At 40.3% G+C, this 20,774-nt stretch overlaps 2 protein-coding genes and 1 pseudogene across 3 annotated transcripts in view; 2 read left to right on the top strand and 1 right to left on the bottom strand.

The window, feature by feature from the left end:
• Nucleotides 1–20,774, bottom strand: part of Pbdc1 (polysaccharide biosynthesis domain containing 1) — a 346,698-nt gene that overhangs the window by 225,643 nt on the left and 100,281 nt on the right. The gene's annotated exons all lie outside the window — the stretch shown is intronic.
• Nucleotides 2,801–4,702, top strand: LOC101965087 (eukaryotic initiation factor 4A-II-like; annotated as a pseudogene). The gene is made up of 2 exons (XR_013431804.1): nt 2,801–3,027; nt 3,216–4,702. The product of XR_013431804.1 is annotated as a eukaryotic initiation factor 4A-II-like (transcript).
• Nucleotides 6,957–9,235, top strand: Magee2 (MAGE family member E2). The gene has a single exon (XM_005337491.4). It carries the CDS (start codon nt 7,184–7,186, stop codon nt 8,753–8,755), a length of 1,572 nt encoding a protein of 523 aa, XP_005337548.2. The 5' UTR covers nt 6,957–7,183; the 3' UTR covers nt 8,756–9,235.

Genomic DNA, 20,774 nt, shown 5'->3' with positions numbered 1-20,774 from the left:
AAAAAATAAATAAAAATCAAAATAATGTATGTTCATCTACAACTAAAAATATTTTTAAAAGACAGTCTGATGATGTGGTCACAAAATAGAATAATATAGATCAAGGGAAATGAAGGATGGACAACTATGAGCAACAATGTGAATGAATTTCATACACACAATTGAATGAAAGAAGCTAGACATGTAAAATTATATTGCATCATTATAATATACAGAGCTCAAAAATAGGTAAAATGGATCTATGATGTTGAAACTCTTTTTACTCTTGGAGTACAGGGGGTTTCAATAAGTGGAAGGAGGTGAAAGGGGACTTCTGGTTGCTCATAGTCTTCAATTTGTTGACCAGCTGTTGTTCATACTGATATGTCCAATTTTTGAAAATCCACTGATCTGTACATTTACAGAATGCATTTATGCATTTTTCTTTACAAAAGGTTGGGGAAAGAGTAGAAGGATTTATTTCAAAATGGTAACAGTAAATATATCTGGTTGGTAGGTACATGGATTTTTCTAAAAAGTTTTTTGACATATTCATGTATATTCCAACTTAATAATAATTAGTTCTTGTTATTTCAGCCTGAATTAAGTATTAGTGCTTAAAAATGAACCGAGTCTAATCAATTATTATTATTTTGTATATAAAGAAATATTATAAAAATTGGATTATAATTACCAAAAGCATTTTCCATGTGATTATAGTATCCCTTTGAACACCAAAATGTAATCATACTATTCCTTTGAGTGCCAAAATCCCTTGTAAAAATGTTATGTATTTCCTGAATTTGAAATTATATAACAGACACTTATCTGCTTTCTTAAGTAGAAGTTATCTTTCCTTAATAAGTCTAAGTCATTAATGACTATACTATACAGTGAAGAACTGAAGGGCAAGTAGGATTTCTAGAGCCTTTGTTCTTGCATCAAATGTGCTAATATTACTACAATATTTTAATTCTAATGTTGGCTTTGAATATTGTTTCCATCTCTTTTCCTTTGAAGTGTCTACCAATTATCACTTGTATGTTGGTATGTTCTAACTTTTCATCCTTTTTAATTTTTTATCTTTAATATCCATGGTCCCAGGAAAATGAGTGACCAGTCTTGTTTGAAAGTGATAAAAAACAAAAGGTTAAATATGAGTAAAGAAAACCACCAATGTTGTACTACAGCACACCCATTGAAGTGCCTACAATGTAAGCAGAATAGTAATAACTATGGCTAAGAACATTGAGAAATGGAAACTCTCATACAATACTGGTGGGAGTATAAATTGGTGTAAGAATTTCATAAAATTCTCTGGCAATATCCATGAAAACTAATATATATATATATATATATATATATATATATATATATATTTATGATCCAGCAATTCCATTCAAAACTTATTTCCAACATAAATGTATTTGTGAACCAAAAAATACATTCAAAAGTTCATAACAGCATTATGTGTAACAGTCACAGACTGCAAACTAGGTAGATGTCCATCAAAAGTTAATGGAATGGGCTGGGTTTGTGGCTCATCAGTAGAGTGCTAGCCTACCATGTGTGAGGCATTGGGGTTGATCCTCAGCACCACGTAAAAATAAATGAAATAAAGGTATTGTGTCCAACTACAACTAAAAAAATACATACATTAAAAAATGGTTAAGGCCCTGGGTTAGATCCCCAGCACCAAAAAAAAAAAAAAAATAGGTTAATGGAGTAAGAGTATATTGTCATATAATGGTGAAGTATATAATACTGCTATACACAACATGGAATAAATAACACAAAATAGTGAGGGTTTATTGGAAAGAAAGATACAAATAAGTACATGCTGTATAATTCTATCAATATTATTTAAATTTTGGATACAGGTGAAACTAATCTGTGATGCTAGAAGTCAGTTTCAGGATTTCCTCTCAAGACAAATAAGAGGGAAGAGATTGGGAGAAAGTGCCATGGAGATTTCTGAAGTGCTGGTAGTCATCTATTTTTTCACTGGCATTGTAGTCAGATGGTATGTTAAATGTGTCATAACTGATCATGCTCTACTCATGATTTATGTATTTTACTTTGCATATTTTCCAGTAATAAACTAAAAATACTTCATTAAAATTATACTGAACATTGAATTGAGCCAAGTCAATTATTATGAAAAAATAGTCACATGTTTTAAACATATAAAAAGGTCAGAAATTATCAAAAAAGAACTTCAGAATAGAATCTAAAAACATCTTTTTTTGGGGGGGGGTACTGGGGATTGAACCTAGGGGAGATTTACCACCAAGCTACATCACCAACCCTTTTTATTTTTTTGTGTTGAGACAGGGTCTCACTATGTTGCTTAGGGTCTTGCTAAGTTGCTAAGTCTGGCCTTGAACTTGCAATCATCCTGCCTCAGCTACCCAAGTCTCTGGAATTACAGGCGTGTCCCACTGCACCTGACTGAAACCATCTTTTTACATTCCTATTTAAACAGTGTGGAAAACATGTATATGATAGTCACAGTAGAAATGCACAGTAGAAAGGCACAGCTCCTTTGTTGTTCACTTAACAATAACTACAATGGTTTGGAGACCTGTAGAATAGAAATGGCTGAGGCCAGAAGTGTGGCTTACTGTGGTCAGAGAAGTGATTTCGTGGAAGGATGTCCTTAGGGATAAGGATGAAGATAGAGAGATCTCGGGCTATAGTTCAGTGGTAGAGTGTAGCCTCACAGGTGTGAGACCCTGAGTTCAATCCTCAGCACCACATAAAAATAAATAAATAAAAACAAAGATATTGTGTCCATCCACAACTAAGAAAATATTTTTTAAAAGATGAAGGCTTTTTTTTTTTTTTCAGTCGGGCACTGAGTGGTTCTTCGGATCATGTCTGGTGGCTTCGCGGATTATAACAGAGAACATGGAGGCCCAGAGGGAATGGACCTGATGGTGTCATCGAGAGCAACTGGAATGAGATTATTGATAACTTTGATGATATGAATTTAAAAGGAGTCTCTTCTTCAGGGCATCTATGCTTATGGTTTTGAGAAGCCTTCAGGTATTCAACAGCGATCTAAAAGTTGGGCTGGGGATGTGGCTCAAGCGGTAGCGCTCCCCTGGCATGCGTGCGGCCAGGGTTCGATCCTCAGCACCACATACAAACAAAGATGTTGTGTCTGCTGAAAACTAAAATATATATATATATATATATATATTAAAATTCTCTCTCTCTCTCTCTCTCAAAAGATCCAAAAGGTGATTCTGGCACTTGGAGACTATATGGGAGCAACTTGTCATGCCTGCATTGTTCCAAATGAAATGCAAAAACTGCAGGCTGAAGCACCACATATTGTTTTTGGTACACCAGGGAGAGTGTTTGATATGTTAAACAGAAGATATCTTTCTCCAAAATGGATCAAAATGTTTGTTTTGTATGAAGCAGATGGAATGTTGAGCCGAGGGTTTAAGGATCAAATCTATGAGATTTTCCAAAAATTAAATACAAGTATTCAGGTTGTGTTGCTTTCTGCCACAATGCCAACTGATGTGTTGGAAGTGATCAAAAAATTTATGAGAGATCCAATTTGAATTCTGGTGAAGAAGGAAGAATTGACCCTTGAAGGAATCAAATAGTTTTACATTAATGTTGAAAGAGGAGTGGAAGTTGGACACACTCTGTGACTTGTACGAGACACTGACCATTATGTAGGTTGTGATTTTTCTCAGTACAAGGTGCAAAGTGGACTGGGTCACTGAAAAAAAAAATGCACGCCAGAGACTTCACAGTTTCTGCTCTACATAGTGACATGGACCAGAAAGAGAGAGATGTTATCATGAGGGAATTACGATCAGGGTCAAGCCGAGTTCTGATCACTACTGACTTGTTGGCTCATGAGACTGATGTGCAACAAGTGTCTTTGGTTATAAACTATGATCTACCTACCAATCGTGAAAACTATATTCACAGAATTGGCAGAGGGGGTCAATTTGGGAGGGAAAATGTGGCTATAAACTTTGTTGCTGAAGAAGACAAGAGGATTCTTTGTGACATTGAGACTTTCTACAATACTACAGTGGAGGAAATGCCCATGAATGTGGCTGACCTTATTTAATTCCTGGGATGAGATATATTTGAATGCAGTGCTCGCTGTTGCTGAATAGGCGATTACAACATGCATTGTACTTCTTTGGGAATATTTGAATCTTGTCTCAGTGCTCCTAATGGATCAGAAATACAGATTTTGATAGCAAAGCAACATTAGTTGTGAGCTCTTGTGAGGAAAGTCATTGGCTTTATCCTCTTTAGAGTTAGACTGTTGGGGTCTATAAAATCTTTCTTTCTTAGAAATTTATTTCCTAGTTCTGTAGAAATGGTTGTATTAGATGTTCTCTATCATTTAATAATATACTTGTGGACTAAAGATATAAGTGCTGTATAAAATCAGCCAATTATGTTAAACTAGCATATCTGCCTTTATTGTGTTTGTCATTAGCCTGAATAAAAAGGCCTTTAAAGTTGATTTTTTAAGAAAGCATTTGAATGCATTTTGTTTGGTATTATATTTATTCAATAAATTATTTAATTAATGCTAAGTGTGAACTGGACCCTGTTGCTAAGCCCCAGCAAGCAATCATATCCTAAGTAGGGTGAAACCCCCAGTAAAATTGCCATATTGCACACGTCTTAAAGAAGTTTGAATGTTAAATAAATTGTATATTCTCTTTTAAAAAAAGATGAAGATGAGAAACAGGGAAAAATTTGTTAAGGAGTTGAATGCTATGGAATGATATTAGGACATCATCAGGTAAGATGCCTCCATTCAATGTTGTTTTTCTTCTTTATTAGGTGGGAAAGGGAATAGTAGAAGTCCAACTCTGTGAGCTATGTTTTTTTCTGGGGGGGGAATATATGTTTTCATTTATAACTGAAGGAAATAAAAATCCTCTTGGGGGCGGGGGCTGTGGTTGTGGCTCAGTGGTAGTGCGCTTGCCTAGCATGTGTGAGGCACTGGGTTTGATCCCCAGCACCACATACAAATTAATAAAATAAAGGTCCATCAACAAGTAAAAAAAAAAAATCCTCTCAGAGTTTACCCCTGTGAAGCATCTGTCTAGGATAAGGAACATGGAGCCCTTCTGCTGATAAAGAAACACAAGAGTAAAAGACTATCAGATCTAACCTCAATCATACCTTTGCAGCAGCTTAAGAAGGTGTTGCTTTTCACAAGGTTATCTTAAAGAATGATTAGCACACAAACCACACATTTCTATTTTATAGAGCATACATATTTGTTTCTACAAACATGTAAGACTTTAGTCCAGTCTGGCCAAATCCATGTTCCTAAATTTCCTCCTTTGCTATTGTGGAATGTAACTGGTATCTAGAAAGTGTCCAAAATGTGTGACTGGCCCCCACATATGAAGGCCATAGCCTCTGAAAGAATTCCAAGGGCAGGATCACTGAATGTAACAGCATTAATTACTGTCAAGAATTTAAGGAAGGATTTCCAGAGTGTCTGCAGATGGCAATCTTGTTTTAAATTCTTTTTCTCTTCATAATGCTCTCCTGCACTCCTTGATAGTTGAGTCCTGGATTACGGCCATATTTTATTCCAACTATTTTGCTAGCACTCCAAGAAAATAAAGCATTTAACCCATCTTCCTGCCTAAAATGTTTATATCATGTCTTCCCAAACACACATGTGCACTTGCACACATACACGTACGTGAACAACTGCCTGAAGTAACAAGTTCTATTCTTGTGCTGCCATTCCCACCCTGTAGGACCCCAACCAGTTCTGATATACTACTAAATGAAGACTAGGAAATCCAGTCTTTCCTGGCTAGCCACCTTCATCATCATCTCCCACCCATCCTAGCTCTAGCCACCCTGGGTGACTGGCTGTATGCAAACTTACTTTGTACTTTCACACCTCTGGGCCTTTCCTGTTGATAGTTCCTAAGACTGGAATACCTTATAAACCATGAACCCTTTTTATCCTTTTCATCACTTAGAGCTCAACTCCTCTTTGAGGGTTTCTTTGCAACTACCCCCAATCCAAGACACACCAGACTAAGCTGTAATTCATTGCTTGCTCCTTCTGTTTTTACTGTATGTTAGTTGACCCTACATGAAAGCACCTATTTCTATCCCTTTTATATGAGCTATTTATAACAAGTAGGGCTAAACACCCCTTGAAATTCATATGGTATGAGAAAGTACATATGCTTTAGATTCTGACAGACCTGGTTTCAAATCCTGATGTCTTTCTCTTGCTGCCTTACTTTGAACAGGTAAATTTACTATCTTGACCCAATTTCCTCATCTGTAAAGTAAGGATTATTAAGAGTAGGTACATCATAGCTAAGATAAAAGGATTTTAATGAGAAAAGTGAAGGTGCCAGGAACAGCACCTGTCACATAGTAAGTTCTGCATAAAAGATTAGTGCTCATTACTATTGCCATTGTTTGAATGTATCCCTGAAAGTAACCTCAGCATGGAAAAGAATAATCATTGTTTGTCCTCTGATGTACCTCTAACACCTAGCACTGGCTTTGCATGTGGCACATGCTTAAGAAATACCTTTTCTGTGGGTAGATGAATTAATGAATCTATAAAATAATTATCATTGTTAACATCCTTCTCCTCCTCTCTGAATGCTCCATTAATTATCATAGTGCTTTATACCCCACAGAAAAATTTCAAGTGCAATGTCACTGAAACATCTCCTATCCCTTGACCCTTTTGCTTTATCTTTTATCCCCTTTCTCCCCCGCCCTCAGTTTTAGGGATGGAACCCAGGGTCTCACATATGCTAGGAAAGCGCTTTTACTGCTGAGTTATATCCCCAGATTTATTCCTCTTTTTAAAATTCTCTTCTCTAGGAAGTCCAGCAACAACCGCTCGGACTCACCTCGCCTGCCCAGCAGGGGTTAGGGGCGGGAGTGGAAGACTGTGAGTGGGGCGTGGCCACCACGTCGCAGAGCCCGACTGCGCCTGCGTAGGCTGCGGCAAAGCTAGACGCTCTCAGGCTTGCGCTCATTGCTGGCTAGTGCTAGTGTAAAAAGATCGCCCTTCTTTCCAGCGCTCACTTTTGATCCGCCCAGCTCTCGGGTCTCGGATTTCGGCTTTGTGCCGAGGCGCCAACTCACCTACGGTCCTCTCTCCGACGAATCGCTGACCTACCAGCTCCCGCTCCTGTCTCCTGGAACCATGTCTCTGGTAAGCCAGAATGCGCGCCACGGCAGCGCAGAGACCACTGCAGATTACAGCGACGGCCGGGGTGAAATGCAGGCTACTAACGCCTCCGGGCCCCCCACCTCCATGCTGGTCCCTGATACCCTCCAGGGCTCTCAGGTTCCTATGGACCCTCAGGGTGCCAGCGCTTCTCAAGCCATCCAGGACCCGAATGACATCGAGGTCCTCATCGACGAGCAGTCCCGACGTTTGGGGGCGCTCAGGGTCCACGACCCTCTAGAAGACAGGTCAATAGCTTTGGTGAATTTCATGCGAATGAAAAGCCAAACCGAGGGGTCTATCCGGCAGTCAGAGATGCTGGAGTTTCTCAGAGAATACTCAGATCAGTTCCCTGAGATACTCAGACGAGCCTCAGCTCACCTGGATCGGGTCTTTGGGTTGAACCTGAGAGTTCTTGATCCTCAGGCTGATACTTACAACCTAATCAGCAAACCGGGTCCCCAGACCACTGATCGGCTAGCAGAGACTCTGGACGTGCCAAAGGCAGGTCTCCTGGCCCTTGTCCTAGGCCACATCCTCCTGAATGGCAACCGGGCAAGAGAGGCTTCCATTTGGGACCTGTTGCTAAAGGTTGATGTGTTGGATGAGCCTCAGAGGATCAACAATCTCTTAGGGAACACAAGAAATCTCCTTACTACTGACTTTGTGCGCATGCGATTCTTGGAGTACTGGCCCGTGTATGGCACTAATCCCCTCGAATTTGAGTTCTTGTGGGGCTCTAGGGCCCACAGGGAGATCACAAAGATGGAAGCCCTGAAGTTTGTGGCAGAGGCCCATGATGAAGAACCCTGGAGCTGGCCAGAAGAATATAACAAGGCCCTGGAAGCTGACAAAGCCAAAGAAAGAAGCCAGGCTGCTGGCTTAGAGTTCTGGTCAGAGGACACTATGAATGACAAGGCAAATGATTTGGTCCAGTTGGCTATTAATGTCACTGAGGAGTTGCTCCCTATACATCAGGATGAGCTCTTGGCTCACACTGGCAAAGAATTTGAGGATGTGTTCCCAAACATCCTCAGTCGAGCTACTCTAATCCTTGATCTGTTCTATGGGTTCTCTCTGATTGAGGTTGATACCAGTGAGCACATCTACCTCCTAGTTCAGCAACCAGAATCAGAAGAAGAGCAAGTAATGTTAGAGAGCTTGGGGAGACCCACTCAAGAGTATGTGATGCCAATCCTGGGCTTGATCTTCCTGATGGGCAACCGTGTTAAAGAGGCCAATGTCTGGAACTTGCTTCGGAGATTTAGTGTGGATGTCGGGAGAAAGCATGCCATCACCTGTAAGCTTATGAGGCAGCGCTACCTGGAGTGCAGGCCACTGTCCTACTCTAATCCAGTTGAATATGAGCTTCTCTGGGGTCCTCGAGCTCACCTTGAAACCACCAAAATGAAAGCCTTGGAGTACATGGCCAGGCTCTACAGAAAGCGACCACAGGACTGGCCAGAGCAATATAGGGAGGCCATGGAAGATGAGGAGGCCAGAGCCAGATCTGAGGCCACTGCCATGTTCTTCTTTGGCTCCATGTGAAGTTTGTAAAAGATGTATCACTACAGTTGAGTGGCATCAGTTAAAAGGGCCTTGAGAAAATGGGCATTGGGGCCCCAAATCAGAAGTTGGGGAGGGTTGGGGTAGGGAGTACACATTGTGCTTACTATCTGTGTTCCAGTTATAATTGTATTTCCTTCCTTCTAATATACCCTAAAATTAGGTTCATGATCAATGTTTATGAATTGCTCATTTGCCTTCCCTGTCTTGTTTCAGTATAAAAGTTCAGACAGCTATGTAAAATGTACTGGTAATGTTTACATGTTTGTAATAATCAGTAAAACTATCAGGTGTAGAAGTTAAATAACAATAATAACACACACACAAAACACACAAATCCACAATACAAAAACACACAGCCTTCCCTTTGTGTCTACTGTTGTGTGAAAAAAGACTGCCATTTACCTGTATTTACTTTGTTGTTCCAGAGTGTAGTGAAAAATAAAAGCATAATGAATTAGATACCCTGATAATGCATTCATTTATTCTGTAAACATTTATTAAGCACCTGTATGCTCTGAGCACAGGGCTATGTGCTGAGAATATAAGGGTAAAGAAGACCCAGCTGGACCCCAGAGCTTAAAATAGAGGAGCCATGGAAATAAACAGCAATTACATTATGCTGTGACATGTGGTATAATAGGGGCAAGAAAATCTGGTGGGGTTGTGCAATGGAAGATCACGGGAATAACTACCAACTTTAGGTGCTGGGATGTGCAGTGAAGAAGGCATTGGGGTCTATGAAGGGCTGGAGAAGGTGCAGGAGTATTAATCAAGGAATGAGTGAAGGAGGGGAGGTGGTGGGAAGCATGAGGTGGAACTGGAGGGCTGGGGACAAAATGTAGTCTAGTGATATCTATTATGATACCCAAATTTGTGAAGAGGGATTGAAAGAGGGACTGTTGGTGAAGACTAGGGCAGTGTGTAATGTGCCTTCAGGGGATTTGAAAGTAGCTCAGAGTTTGGGGGTGGGTAGTAGAGATAAGTCTGTGGCAGAGGTAACAAGGGTCCATATTCTCAGAAAGTGGCTCTTGGGAATCAATAGTGGCTTTCCTGAAGGCAGCTGGTCTTGAATCTGGAGTCAGAACAATTCATCTGAAGGAGCTCTGTAAGGATTCCTCCGCTAGAGCAGTTTATTTCAGCACCCAAGCTGTTAAGGTGAGTGTTAGCATTTTGGCTCTCTGCATCCCGATTCTCCCAAAGCTTCTAACCCAGCTCGCTTCTCTAGAGTGCTGGCAGCTAACAATTTCTGAGAGGTTTCCCTGGCACTGGGTTGGGTATTATGTGGAAAGACACTTCTGACTGGGGGAGAGGAAGTGATTCCTGCCAGTAGCGCAGGTTTATGCTTTCTCACCTCCTGGCACCTGCAAGCGTTCTGTCCTTCCCTTTCTCTTAATTACCAGACGCTACCCTGGACTGCCACCTTCTAGCAGATGGGAGAGCTGGAAGACATTCCTCATATTTTTGTCAGCCTCAGGTAGAGAACACCACAACCTTCTGGCTGGGGAAGTGGACAGAGCGGGAGGAGGGATACCCACTCTTTTGGCCCCTAAGTCTGATCTGCAGCGGTGCTGAAGCTTAATTAGAGCTGTCTTCTCAGGAAAAGCACTGCGCAGGCGCACTACACGGTTGCCGGGGCGATGCAGCCCGCCGGCGTCTGGGTGATGTCCCCTATAGTAGCATTCCAAGAACTAAGGGCTAAGGGCGGGATTTTTACTGGAGAACCTGAGCTGAAGGAGTTCTGGAAAATGAGGTGGGGTGGGTGGGGTTGTGAGATGGGAGGGTATCCAACTTAGAATCTTGGAATGGGGTCCTGCATAGATGCTAAACTGTGAGGATTTTATTATTCAGCCTCCTTGGACTATAAATCTGTAATGCTTGTGGGAAAGGGGATGGGAAGATGGGAAGCAAATAAAGGTGGCAAGTTTTTCCTTCCTCTGATTTTTTGTATTCGTGTACAGTTTCTGGCCCCTCAAACATGTCAGCTGTTCTGGGGGCTCCAGTAGAGAGAAACCTGCCAAGGAGAAGGTGTAGCATCTGAGCCAACAATCATCAATGTAAAACTGCCAATTGTTTTAGTATTAACTATGTGTTAGGCACTGTGCTGGGTTTTCCACATGCTCCACTGTAATCTCCCCACCAGTTCTCCAAGAAGCATTGTAATATTGCCATTTGATGCTACAGTAAACTGAGGTTTAACTAATATGTCCAAGATCACACAACCAGTTAGTATGAGATGGGCTTGAAGTCTAAGGAGCCCCACTCTTGGATGTGCTATGTTCCCACTTCAATTTTCTGATTCTCTGGATATACTAGGAAGGACTGCATGGTCAGAGTGGAGGGGCAAGACCAATGCCCTCAGAGGGAGGATGAAAGTGAAGCTGAAATTTCTTCAGATTCTTCCTTGTTTTATCACTGGTGCTCCATGACACTTGCCTAGGTGTAGAATGCAATTCTGTCCAGTCTTCCTACTCTGTACTATAATTCATCCCTAGTCTGCTGCTCTTAAAACTTCCAGCCTTATCTGCTGGCCTTCACCCAGTGGACAGTCAAACATTACCGTTTCTGGCCCTCCAGAAGTGTTTAGTGATGCTTTTTGGAATAGTGAAGGAACAATAATCTGACAGAATTACTGACTTGTCCAGAGATGCTCAGAATGCAAAAACAGAAATGGAAAATAGCAAATGCCACATGATATTTTCCAGAAATAACAAAAATGAGACTTGTAGAGCACATGTTCATGGTGAGGGAAAGGGTATAGTCTCTCTGTGACCACAGAAATTCCTTTGAGGGCCAAGAGATATCCAGGTATTCTTCATCTTTCAGCACCACTCAGAATTAACACCGTTAGGAGAAATATTTAAGTGTGGAAGTGGGTGTCTGTTAAAGAAGACTTACAGATGATTTTGCACAAATTGCTCCAATATATAACCACTGGTAAGCCTTTAGAATTAAACCAAATATCCTAATCTCAGGGAATTTATTTGAAAATAGGAAGGTTGGAGTTCATTTAAAGATTCAGTGGGCTGTCAATTCTCTTCTACTATTGAAGTTTTGACCAAGTTGGGGCATGTAGAATGGGAGTTAGTTAGATATGGACTCATCATCCTATATGTACAAGGCCAACCAGAGTCCCCTTTGACCTATAATTGTGATCTTTCCCAGGAAGATAACTTTGAGACTAAATACACTTTACTTAGCTGAGACCCAGGTGTGACCTCTTTCAGAGAAGATGAGTGGTTAGGGAAGTCATCCTTTCTATCAGCTTCTGTATACACATATAAGCCATCTATAAATAAACATATCTATCAAGGATATAGCTGTGCTGGATTGGCATATGTGGGTTTCAAGTCAATTCTCCCAGCCCCAAGATCCGCTGCCTCTAAACTCTCTAATACCAATGACTTAGACCAGCCCATAAACACCTTTAGGTTCAGACAAGGACCCCATAATAGTCTCCTTCTTTCCTACGGGGATCTCCAGGCAGTGAGATTTCTCATTGAACAGAGTTTTTCTACCCCCTCAATGAACAAACAGCAATGTCTTAAATAATTCTCTGCACACAGGGTTTGAGGTTAATTGTAAAGAATGTTGGAAAGGAAAGGGGAATCATAAAACACTTTTGTTCCAGACTCCATAAGAATAAACCAAGCATCAGATCAGGAAGGTACAATGTATTTGAATGGTTAAGAACCCTGGATCCATACAGTGCTGACTTTTGTCACTTACTAGCTATGTGACCTTGAGCAAGTTATTCAATATCTCTTTCTAGACCACTTGAAGCTATTTTCAAGAAATTGATAGAAAAGCCCAGAGTCACACATATTCTATTCAATGATGTCAGAACTCTTAGGCCAGTTGTATCTTAGTCTAATGATATTTCCACGCCACACTGCTGCTTTTAAGATTGTTATTTGTCAATACCTTGGTAGCTAATTTTGAATGAATACTGAGTTCACAGAATTACTAATCATTATTTTCTTTAGTAAATACTTCAGTAAATTCTGATCCCAGGTGGTTATGAATTAGTGATATTAGGATACACCAATAATTCATTATTTGCAGACATTCAACCACAAGACGCTTTTCTGGAAGCTCATGAGTAGTCTCTTTAAGCAGAACTCAATGTCCCACAAGAAATCACTTGCCTTATATACCCCTCAGGGATTCCCAAATCAATAAGGATGACTTTCCTTCTAAGGTTAGGAAGGGAGTTGGGAAATAGAGTTTAATGTCTAAGAAGCCTGCATCAAACTCCTCTGTTGAGAGAATTTGGCTTGGCATGCACAGGTTTATTTCTGTCCTCTGAGTCTCCACTTCCCTTGAACTATAGAAGAGAAGGAAGATGGAGCAAAAGAGGACACAGGAGGGTCACTGTTTAAGAAGTTGCCCTCTGTTCTGAAGCTTCAACCTGCTTGGATCATAGCTCAGGGAAGCTTCCCTGCCTGTGAGGGCTGAAGGAAACATGATGTCCTGGGTGGGACACAACCTGCGTTTTTCTCCTTCTGTAAGACAAAGAAGGCTTCTGTCATGGAAAAGGGCATTCATCATTCTTTCCATCAAGAGAGACTACCCCAAGATCTAATTGTGAAGACCAGGTGTGAAGAGCTGGTTGCACACAGAACTGCTCCCCTTTTATTCTGGATTGGATTTAGAGGTTGCAAAGCTTAGGAGGAGGGAGTAAGGAAAGAGAGAGCTTTGACATAGTTATTAACATCAACCATTTATACAATGCCTTCTCACATAAATATGGTTATGGACATCCATATATTTCCTAACAGATGAGAACTACAGAACTCTTGGCACATAACAACTTCATCCAAACCCTTGCACTAAGTATCTTAACCAAACTCTAGCATGACTTCTAGCTGCATAAGATTGACCCTAGCCCTCATTTAAATGACTTACTGAGAAAGTTCAGTGTTGCCAGGAAAAATTTACTGTTTGTAAATTAGTTTTAACCAATGCCTGATGATAGAACTCTGACCTTCCTCTTTAGAACATTTATTAAAAGGGCTTACAATTGTGAGTATGTATCTCTTACAACACAGAAGTGTCTCTCTAAAGGACTGGAGACCCATTCCTTTGAAATGTAATCATTGAGAAGGATAGGGCATCAGTCTCTGTGGAAGAACAGAATCCTAACTTTGGCAACTGTCAACTAACAAACACAGCTGGACCAATCATATTTACCCTAACCTAACCAACCCTTTGTCATTTTCACTTCTCTGGTTCTACTTAGGCCCACCCCACATTCTCCCTTTGAAATGCCCCAATTACCTCTGTACAAATTGGAATGGAGCATAGTTCTTTACTTTTAGTGGCTACTGAATAAAATCTTTTTTTTGGGGGGGGGTTCTATGGATTGAACTCAGGGGTGTTCTACCAGTGAGCTATATCCCCAGCCCTTTCTATTTTTTTTTTAATTGAGACAGGATCTCACTAAGTTGCTGAGGCTTGAACTTGTTATCTTCCTGCTTCAGCCTCCCAAATAGCAGGGATTACAGGTGTGCACCACCATGCCCAGTCTTAATAGAATCTTTTTTTTTTCATTCCATAACAGTGTCTCACTGTTAACTCCAACACAGGTCAGAAAGACAGTAGTCAAGCACACCAAGTGAAGTCAGACTCTACCTCTGCCAGGGAATGAACTGGACCTTGATGAGAATGGCAGCCCTAATACGTCTTGTCTAGATGGCCTTCATTGCCAACTCCATCCATGAGGAGCCAGACCCAGCTCAGTCGAGCCCTGATGTAGTTTCACCTGATAGATCCTGAGATCTATCTTCATGGAGAAGGGGCAGAGAATGGATGTTCAAAGATCACTTATCCAGTTCAATTCTGACAAGCCATTACTGAACAATTGCTATATTCTGAACTTACGTTACATACTGACTACAAAGATGAATAAGATGTAGCCCCATCTGATTTGTGACTAAACTCACTCTTCAGCTTTATATCTGGCAAAATATATGAGCAATTTATTAAGGTTTTTATTTAAATGCATAACTTTTCATTTTTAGAATTTCTCATGGATTCTTTTTCAAATATACATTATTTTTCATGAAGCTTCTATTCTTGCCTATGGATTCCAGTCTTCAAAAAATCTCTTTCAACATTTTAAACATACTTATTTTCATATTTGTCTACTATTGCTCATTTATTCAGTTGTGAATTCTGCTATATGTTGAGCCTGCTCAGTATCTAATAGTGGTGTGTTTTTGTATATGCATATACTTACAAAAAATTTGTATTTATGTCCTTTTTTAGCAGAAATTGTTGTTTAAGAGACCCTGAGGCTGCCTCTGCTGCCAATCTCTCCTCTTGAGGGGAAGGATGGAGTTATATGCAGTATGGTGCAGCTGTTCCACTCCAATTCTTCCAGCAACTACACAATGTCTTTCTGAGCTAGGAGGCTCTCTCGGGACTCTCCTGGAGAGAATCAGTCCTGCCCCATTGGAATCTTTTCCTGTACATATGTCTTTGAAATATTTGTCCAAATGTCTGCTGCCCTTGTGATTCAGTGTTTTTGTACCATTTATATATTTTTAGTGTCATTTCAATGGGATTTTGGAAAGAAAGGAAAATAGGGACATCTTGACCAGAACACAGCACTTATTTTAATAGATAAAAGTTAAAATCAACTTAAATTTTCAAGGAAAAGGTTTTTTTAATTTGTTAGTAGAATTAGGGCCCTACTTCCAATGGAACAGTACAAAATCTTTAGGAATGATGGATGATGAAGAATTACAAATAATGTTCAATATACTATTAAATACAAAAAAAGCAAGCTATGGAACAATACATATGATGTCAATATTGTCTTGTAAAATGTATGAGTAAGAAATGGAAATAAATGTTAAAAACTTGTGAATAGCAGTATGGTAGATGGAATAACAATTCCTTAAAGATGTCCATGTCCTAATCTCTGAAATCTGTGAATATGTTACCTTATGTGGTAAAAGGGTCTTTCTAGATGTGATTGAACTAAGGATGTTGAAATAGGGATGTTATCCTGGATTATGCAGATAGGTTCAACATTATTATATAGAGTCTTATAAGAGGAAGGAAGGAGGATCAGAATTAGTAATAGGAGATGGAACAATGGAAGCAAGAGGTTGAATGAGGAATGTATCTGTTGCAAACCAATGAATGCATGCAGGCTCTAGAAACTAAAAAAGACAAGGAAATATATTCTTCCTTCAAAGTCTCAAAAGGAACCAACCTGGCTGACATCTTGACTTTCATCTAGTGAGACTGATTTTGGACTTCTAATCTCCAAGTGTATAAGATAATAAATATTTGTTGTCTTTGTGGCCATTTGTTACAGCAGCAACAGGAAACTAATATAAATGCTTGTCACAGGGGAGAGTATTTTAGAATAATTTAAATTTCTGCTTTTGCTTGGAAAGAAATTAACATTTAGATAAATAAGACAAATAAAATATAAGACTTAAAGCAGCTAAATCTGTCAATAATATTGAGACCAATGTCATGACAACAAAAATAAAAGTATGTAGTAAACATGGTAGGAGAATGCAAAAGGAAATAAACACACAGTTCTCATAAAAGTAAAATAAACACACTTGTCTCATAGAAGTAAAAATTTGTAGTAGATTATATGACATGAAATAGAGCTACATTAAGGGGCTGGGGTTGTGGCTCAGCGGTAGAGCGCTTACCTAGCATGTGCGAGGCCCTGTGTTCCATCCTCAGCACCACATAAAAATTAAATAAATAAAATAAATATATTATGTCTAACTACAACTAAAAAAGAGAAAGAAATATAGCTACATTAAATACACAATAAAATTTTAGTAAATGTTTATGTACTCATATATTGCTGTTTCAAGAATGAACTTTTAAAAAAAATTCTTGGATGTGAGCTTATATTTGGTTTGAAGGATCATTCCAGACTTGATTTATATGAGGAAAATTTGAACACCACCTAAATCTTTAATAATATTTGATTGGTAAGGGAAATTAAAGCCTGTTTCTATAATGAAATCCTATGTAGACATTAGAAATGATGGTGTAAAAGAATAGTTAATATTAAGAAAGCTAGCTGGGCTAGGAGCAGTGGCACACACTTTTAATCCCAGTGGCTTGGGAGGCTGAAGCAGGAGGATCGTGAGTTCAAAGCCAGCCTCAGCAATTTAGCAAGGCCCTAAGTAACTCAGCAAGACCCTGTCTCTAAACAAAATATTTTTTTAAAGGGCTGGGGATGTGGTTCAGTGGTTAAGTGCCCCTGGGTTCAATCCCTGGTATTCAAAAAATTAGCTGGTCATGGTGCACACTTATAATCCCACTGACAGGAGGGCAGTATGTTCGAGGCTAACCTCAGAAACGTAGTGAGACTGTGCCTCAAAATGAAAAATAAAAAAGTCTGGGGATGTGGGTCAGTGGTTAAGTGCCCCTGGGTTCAATCACTGGAAAAGAAAGAAAGAAAGAGAGAGAGAGAGAGAGAGAGAGAGAGAGAGAGAGAGAGAGAGAGAGAGAGAGAGAGAGAGAGAGAGAGAGAAGAAGGAGGAGGAGGAGGAGGAGGAGGAGGAGGAGGAGGAGGAGGAGGAGGAGGAGGAGGAGGAGGAGGAGGAGGAGGAGGAGAAAAGAAAGAAAGAAGAAAAGAAAATTAGCTTAAGAGACCATATTAACAGTAAGATTATTCTGTGGAATAAAAAACTTCTATTTGAACTGGGACAAGATGACTGAATATAAGTTTCCACTGTGCACCTGCTGATGCACAAAGAACCAAAGCAACAAGTCCATAGTTGCACATCAAGGTGACTGACAACAGGAGAACCCTGGAATTCAACAGTAAAGAAATAAAACCTTGTAAAATGCAGAGACCTGGGACAGCAGTATAGCAAGAGAAATGAAACATCCCACAGTTTGCTGGCTCCACAGCTGGGGGAGGGGGAGTGTCCCATTGAGGGGTAAAGGTGAAAGAGGGAGATCCAACAAACTCTGTCCGTCCTAGCTATTGGCAAATTTTATGGTTCCCCACCCTTGCAGGCTTGCAGCCTAAAGAGATAAGAGGCCTGAGGTCTGCACTGTAGTCTAGTTTTAGAAAAGGAATATACTTTGAAAAAAAGGAGAGGAAATCACTTCATCTCCTGGTGAACATGCAGGATGCTGTATCCAAGAGCCATCTTGAGAAAGAAACTACTGTCTGTATTTAGACTGCTCTCTGGTCAGAATCTCCTGCATATTTCCATCTCCAGAGCCCTTCATACATTCTACTGCACTGGCTTACTGGGTGACTGTCATGAGCCAGACTTGGCTTGGTGGAGTGACTATGCCACAAACACACTAGCTGTGCCACATGATGGGGAACAGGTGTTGTGTTGTGGAGAGTGTTGTCCACAAGAACAGTGTGATTGGGAAGACTGCCCTCTGAGCCCAGAGATGTGGGCTGTCCCTTCTGGTTTTGCCTGGGAGCTGGGATTGTTGCCCACAGATTTCCTACTGCCCCTCTTCCATTAAAACACAGGGGCAAATGATACTAGCAGGGCAGTAGAACTCTTAAGTTTCTACTGCTCCTCTGCCCACAGAAATTGCTGGAGCAAATTCAGGGAACACCACAGAGGCCTGTCTGTAACCCTGTCCCTAAGATGCACAGCCTAATAAGGTCTGAGAGAAACCTCCTTCCAGCTGTATTATGTTCTTGCTTTCTGCTGTGAGCACCTCAGCTGAGAGGAATTTTGCTTGGCTCCAGTTGAGAGCCACTCCTGCTGGATCCCTGACAGTCATACTGGAAGAACAGGGTAAGGGACACCAGTCATCACTCCATCCTCAAGTGTGCACAGTGGGGTGGGGGTCAGGGAACCTGGGGTCCTGTTCCTGGACAAGCATGCCCACAGAAGCAGCAGAGAGGAAAAACACCGCTTTTCCTGCTCCACATCTATGCAGGTCCCCTGCCTCATTCATCCCCTCACCTTATACACACTACTGAGAAGTCTTGGTGTGGATGTCACAGAGGAGTAGCTGTGATTCCTGGTCCTCACCTCATCCCATGAAGCACCTGGGCTGGCACCAGTGTATAATGAGAGGACTCCTCACCACAACCGGAACAGCCAGTACCAGAGTCCCATTCCAGTAACAGAGCCATTATCAAGAGTGTCTGAGGAAACTCCCATCACCCAAAAGGAGCCACCACTCCTACTCTAGGAGTAACCACACAGGTGCACCCACTGCAAACTACACTATGCCTCCCTACACTGACAGATTGTCCCCACTCTTCCACAACCTGCAAAACCTGACTGGTTTTCTCCAACTCCAGTATAGAATGCACTGTGCCCAGACTCACTAATTGTAGCCAAAGAAGCGACAGGGGGATTATACTACCCCATTCAGCTGGAAATAAACTCAGCATTGCAGGACAGACTGACACCCCAAACTACATCTTCAGGAGAAAGCAGCTTATGCTGAAGGCCTTCCCATAAATGTCACCAGCTGTGAAAGCTCAACATAGGAACAGAAGAAATATGCGAAAAAGGTAATATGATAAATCCTGAAGTTCATAACTCTCTAGTCATAATCAATTTCAAAGATAATGAAGTGTATTAAGAATTCAAGGGGCTGGGGTTGTAGCTCAGCGGTAGAGTGCGCATCTAGCATGCATGAGGCCTCAGGTTCGATCTTCAGCACCACATAAAAATAAATAAATAAAGTAAACATTTTATAAAAAAAAGAATTCAAAAGGATGTTTAAAAAAAAAAGTTCAATGAGATCCAAGAGAATACAGTTAAAGGAAATTAGGAAGACAATTCAAGATGTGAATGAGAAAATCAGCAAAGAGAGATTTTGAAAGGGAACCAATTGGAAATCTTGGAAATGAAGAGCTCAATAAATCAAATAAAAATTCAATTGAAAGCCTTAACAACAGATTAGATCAAGCGGAAGAAATAATGCTGGAACTTGAAAACAGGTCTTTTGAAATATCACATTCAGTTAGAAATATAAAAAAAATAAGGAATTTGAAGACAGCATTCACGACTTCTGGGACACTGCTAAAAGATCAAACATATTGAAGATAAACCATTGATGGGAAAAAGGTGAACAAACCCTTAAGTAGATAATCTAGGGAAAAAAAGAAGATTCAAATAAATAAAATCAGAATTAAAAGAGAACATATCACAATTGATGCCAAAGAAATGTAAAGGACCAGAGTATTATTAACAATTATATGCCAACAAATTGGATAACTTAAAACAAATGGATAAAGTTCTGGAGACATACAGCCTGTACAGATTGAATCAATAAAGAAATAGTAATCAGTATGGAGAGTGAGTCAACAATAATACACTTCCCAAAAAAGAAAAGTCCAGGATCAAATGGCTTTACTGGAAAATTCTAACAATCATTTAAAGAAGAACTAATACCAATATTTTTTTCATGGTGCTAGGGATTGAACCCAGGGCCCTGTGCATGTGAGGCAAGCACTCTACCAAATTAGCTATAACCCCAGCCCAATATAAATTGATGGATTTTTTTTGTGGTTGTGCTGGAGATCAAACCCAGGGCCTTATGCAAGTGAGGCAGGCATTCTACCAACTGAGCTGCATCCTGGGCTCCTTAACATCAATTTTTAAAAAACTCTTTCAAAAAAAATTGAAGAAGCAAGAACACTTTAAAACTTATTCTATGGGGCCAGGACTACCCTTATACCAAAGCTAAACCAAGACACCAGAAGGGGGGAAAAAAAGCCCTACAGGCTAATATTCATGATGAGCATAGACACAAAAACCTTCAACAAAATACCAGTAAACCAAATTCAACAATACATTAAAGAGTTCATACACCATGACCAAATGGGATTTATCCCTGGAAAGCAAGCATGTTTCAACATATGAAAAGTCACTTTGATATGTCCATATATGCAAAAAAGTATCTGATAAAATTCAACATTCTTTTATGATACACACTCTCAACAAACTAGTAAGAAAGGGAAATTGCCTTAACACAATAAAGGTCATAAGTGAAAAGCGCACAGCTGATATCA

Source organism: Ictidomys tridecemlineatus, chromosome X (genome assembly GCF_052094955.1).
Source record: "Ictidomys tridecemlineatus isolate mIctTri1 chromosome X, mIctTri1.hap1, whole genome shotgun sequence".
NCBI lineage: Eukaryota > Metazoa > Chordata > Mammalia > Rodentia > Sciuridae > Ictidomys > Ictidomys tridecemlineatus.
This window is presented reverse-complemented; position numbering and strand designations above follow the sequence as displayed.

Excerpts from the sequence above, each read along its gene's own strand:
- Magee2 (XM_005337491.4), top strand. The coding sequence starts at position 7,184 with ATGTCTCTGGTAAGCCAGAATGCGCGCCACGGCAGCGCAGAGACCACT.